At 39.4% G+C, this 4,603-nt stretch overlaps 1 protein-coding gene across 1 annotated transcript in view; it reads left to right on the plus strand.

Annotated features, from left to right (window-relative positions):
- Positions 1–496: 496 nt before the first annotated feature.
- The window catches only part of LOC107569205 (receptor-type tyrosine-protein phosphatase O-like), a 23,136-nt gene continuing 19,029 nt past the window's right edge, over positions 497–4,603 (plus strand). Inside the window, exon 1 of the mRNA XM_016255227.1 lies at positions 497–859. Within this exon, the coding sequence (XP_016110713.1) occupies positions 758–859 (102 nt within the window). The 5' untranslated portion in view covers positions 497–757. The remainder of the gene's footprint in view (positions 860–4,603) is intronic.

Below are 4,603 nucleotides of genomic sequence, written 5' to 3' on the forward strand. Positions count from 1 at the left end.
ATACGTCTGTATATATTTTTTAATGAATTTTCATTCCTGTCTTGATTTTTTCAGTGCAAGATAAACTGAATAAAAAGGAGAAATGTGTTTTGGAAACTATAGATGAAATAAAATAACTAGCTTGGCAGCTAACCTGGTTTTCTGTCTTTCTTTCTTTTTTTGGTGAGTTATAGTTCCTATTTTAGCCTTTTTGATACCCTGGATTCATTGCATTTTAATTCACTTCTCAGATGGATAGATATTAATAGATATTGTTAAATATTTTATTTAATAATGTCCATAAATAATGCCGTATTTCATGCATAGGCAGACCACAGTCTATGATAGTGAATGTAACTTGATGTATAAATATGAGGATGATGTGAAGCAGGTTTGTTCGTGTGATGAGATTCAGGGCGGGGCTACAGAGGGCCGTGTCTCAAATCCCGCTCAGCTGCCTAGATAGTGCACAGCGCTCGAGCGTCACTAGCGCACTACGCGCTTTGAGGGTGGCACGGGCGCTGCGCCCACTAACGCTGCACCCTAGTTAGGGCGCACCGGAGGATTTGGAACGCGGCCCGAGAGACAGAACCCCGCTGCTGCGCTTCATTAGAGCCTCGGTGGGTCTCCATCATTCATCCGAACCACAGACCCGACACCGAGCGCACGGAACCGGCGGATGGACGGCACGCGCGCGCTCTGACGGCGGACGCTCCACTCGTTCGTCTTCGGCTCGGTTCGGCGCTCCGTCGCTGCTCGATCGCTCGCTATTGTTCGGATGCGCGACGCTGGGGATCAATTCGATTCCCGACCGAACATGAGTTCTGCTCTCCGCTGGGTTTCATCGCTGTGCTTCATCATCACCGTCATCATCACTCAGGTGAGCGCGTTCTTTTCATTCACGTAAATGAGCGTTCGGGTCTGCGGCGAGCGCGAGGCGTTGAATCAGTTCGCGTCGATGTGGACGGATTCTGGAGCGTTTCTGTTTCTGTGTGTCGGAGATCAGCAGCAACTGATGCGACCTACACGATCAGAATCTGCTCCAATGTATGTTCCTGCAGGCGAAACTGGGTCACACAGCTGAACGCGCGCGTCTGTGTGTGTGTGTGTGAGAAAGAGAGTGTGTGTGTGTGTGTGTGTGAGAGACTGTGTGTTTGTGTGTGTGTGTGTGTGTGACTGTGTGTGTAAGTGACTGTGTGTATGTGTGTATGTGTGTGTGTGTAAGTGTCTGTGTGTGTGTGGGTGTGTGTGTGTGTGTGTGTGTGTGACTGTGTGTGTAAGTGACTGTGTGTATGTGTGTATGTGTGTGTGTGTAAGTGTCTGTGTGTGTGTGGGTGTGTGTGTGTGTGTGTGTGTGTGACTGTGTGTGTAAGTGACTGTGTGTATGTGTGTATGTGTGTGTGTGTAAGTGTCTGTGTGTGTGTGGGTGTGTGTGTGTGTGTGTGTGTGTGACTGTGTGTGTAAGTGACTGTGTGTATGTGTGTATGTGTGTGTGTGTAAGTGTCTGTGTGTGTGTGGGTGTGTGTGTGTGTGTGTGTGTGTGACTGTGTGTGTAAGTGACTGTGTGTATGTGTGTATGTGTGTGTGTGTAAGTGTCTGTGTGTGTGTGGGTGTGTGTGTGTGTGTGTGTGTGTGACTGTGTGTGTAAGTGACTGTGTGTATGTGTGTATGTGTGTGTGTGTAAGTGTCTGTGTGTGTGTGGGTGTGTGTGTGTGTGTGTGTGTGTGACTGTGTGTGTAAGTGACTGTGTGTATGTGTGTATGTGTGTGTGTGTAAGTGTCTGTGTGTGTGTGGGTGTGTGTGTGTGTGTGTGTGTGTGACTGTGTGTGTAAGTGACTGTGTGTATGTGTGTATGTGTGTGTGTGTAAGTGTCTGTGTGTGTGTGGGTGTGTGTGTGTGTGTGTGTGTGTGACTGTGTGTGTAAGTGACTGTGTGTATGTGTGTATGTGTGTGTGTGTAAGTGTCTGTGTGTGTGTGGGTGTGTGTGTGTGTGTGTGTGTGTGACTGTGTGTGTAAGTGACTGTGTGTATGTGTGTATGTGTGTGTGTGTAAGTGTCTGTGTGTGTGTGTGTGTGTTTGCTAGCAATCAATACAGGCTTAAAACATGACATGCAGCTTCCATGATTAACTCTTGTGAGAGATTTCGTCTTCATCTGATCAGACGCTGTAATGGACAAGAGCTCTGACAAAAAACCGTCCGCTCCGCATCTGATGAAACGCACTGGTTCAAGCGCTAGTTGTTTTATTTGCAACTTTGACAATTCTTTTTTTATAGTGTAAAGATAGTGTCGATATGTGTTTTATCTGAAAAACAGAGCAGTAGCAGAAAACAAATTGAAAAAACTGAAGAAAAAAATCATAGGATTTAATTTGAAATGATGTTCACTCAGAAATAATTACAACAGGGTTTCTGCTGGTCTTTAAAATTCTTAATTCACCCTTTGACAAATTAAGGCCTTTAAAGGTCTTAAATCAGAGCAGAAAGTCTTAGAGATTAAATGCAAAAAATGATTCTCTTCCTCAGTATTTCTGTCTTGTTTTCCAGTTCAAATATCTAAACGCCCTTAAATCAAGATACTTTTACTGGAGATGCAAATGAAGATAGGAATTTTCTGAGAAACTGAATTGAGTTTATGCTTAAAACCACAACAAATATCTGCCAAAACCTGTTTTTCTTTTAAATATGTAGATTTTCTGAATCCATTAGAAGCGGAGCAGATCGTTTCTTATAACCAGTGTCGGGGGTAACGCATTACAAGTAACGTGAGTTACGTAATCAGATTACTTTTTTCAAGTAACTAGTAAAGTAACGCATTACTTTTTAATTTACAAGATAATATCCGAGGTGTTTTTTCAAATAAGTAACGCAAGTTACTTTTTTCCCATTTATTGATTGAAAGCTCTCCTGTCCGCATGTTGAGAGAAATCGAGAGATATAGAATAAATGTGAACATGCATTAATTCATCTCACTCACTCACAAAAGAAATCATATTTAGTTTTCCTCAAAATGAATAAAAACAGTTAAACGCAACTCAGAATATGACTCAAAGCTGCAATAATTAAATATGTTAAATAATACAAATATCCTTTATGTATTTAATCCCATTTTATTAACCAATTTGCTGCTGACCTTCGGTGATCCAATTCAACCGTACTAATAAGCAGGAATTACACAAGATAAACTAACATTTCTTCTTTTTTTATTGCTGAAGAGTGTTGAACTTTCTTCTTCTGTGTATACTGTACAGACGTGATTTACATTTCCTTCAGCCTGAGGCTTTTGGTGTGAAAGGGCTTTTATATTTACCAAAAATAGAACTTTTTATATTAAAAGGAAACAAGCAAGCCCAGCCCAGATTTAAAAAGTTTCTTTCAATAAAAAGTAACTAAGTAACGTAATTAGTTACTTTTTTAAGGCCTTTAAAGGTCTTAAATCAGAGCAGAAAGTCTTAGAGATTAAATGCAAAAAATGATTCTCTTCCTCAGTATTTCTGTCTTGTTTTCCAGTTCAAATATCTAAACGCCCTTAAATCAAGATACTTTTACTGGAGATGCAAATGAAGATAGGAATTTTCTGAGAAACTGAATTGAGTTTATGCTTAAAACCACAACAAATATCTGCCAAAACCTGTTTTTCTTTTAAATATGTAGATTTTTCTGAATCCATTAGAAGCGGAGCAGATCGTTTCTTATAACCAGTGTCGGAGGTAACGCATTACAAGTAACGTGAGTTACGTAATCAGATTACTTTTTTCAAGTAACTAGTAAAGTAACGCATTACTTTTTAATTTACAAGATAATATCCGAGGTGTTTTTTCAAATAAGTAACGCAAGTTACTTTTTTCCCATTTATTGATTGAAAGCTCTCCTGTCCGCATGTTGAGAGAAATCGAGAGATATAGAATAAATGTGAACATGCATTAATTCATCTCACTCACTCACAAAAGAAATCATATTTAGTTTTCCTCAAAATGAATAAAAACAGTTAAACGCAACTCAGAATATGACTCAAAGCTGCAATAATTAAATATGTTAAATAATACAAATATCCTTTATGTATTTAATCCCATTTTATTAACCAATTTGCTGCTGACCTTCGGTGATCCAATTCAACCGTACTAATAAGCAGGAATTACACAAGATAAACTAACATTTCTTCTTTTTTTATTGCTGAAGAGTGTTGAACTTTCTTCTTCTGTGTATACTGTACAGACGTGATTTACATTTCCTTCAGCCTGAGGCTTTTGGTGTGAAAGGGCTTTTATATTTACCAAAAATAGAACTTTTTATATTAAAAGGAAACAAGCAAGCCCAGCCCAGATTTAAAAAGTTTCTTTCAATAAAAAGTAACTAAGTAACGTAATTAGTTACTTTTTTTAGGAAGTAAGGCAATATTGTAATGCATTACTTTTAAAAGTAAATTTCCCCAACACTGGTCCTAAATATCTAATATGTAAATTATAAAGCAGATAATTTCTTATTTTATTATACTCTTTAGATGGACTTTGGAGTGTGTGTGTGTGTGTGTGTGAGAGAGTGTGTGTGAGTGTGTTAGAGAGAGAGTGTGTGTGTGTGTGTGTGTGTGTGTGTGTGTGTGTGTGTGTGTGTGAGAGAGAGAGTGAG

The sequence above is a fragment of the Sinocyclocheilus grahami genome, unplaced genomic scaffold (genome assembly GCF_001515645.1).
Source record: "Sinocyclocheilus grahami isolate Dianchi unplaced genomic scaffold, SAMN03320097.WGS_v1.1 scaffold1322.1, whole genome shotgun sequence".
Classification (NCBI taxonomy): Eukaryota; Metazoa; Chordata; class Actinopteri; order Cypriniformes; family Cyprinidae; genus Sinocyclocheilus; species Sinocyclocheilus grahami.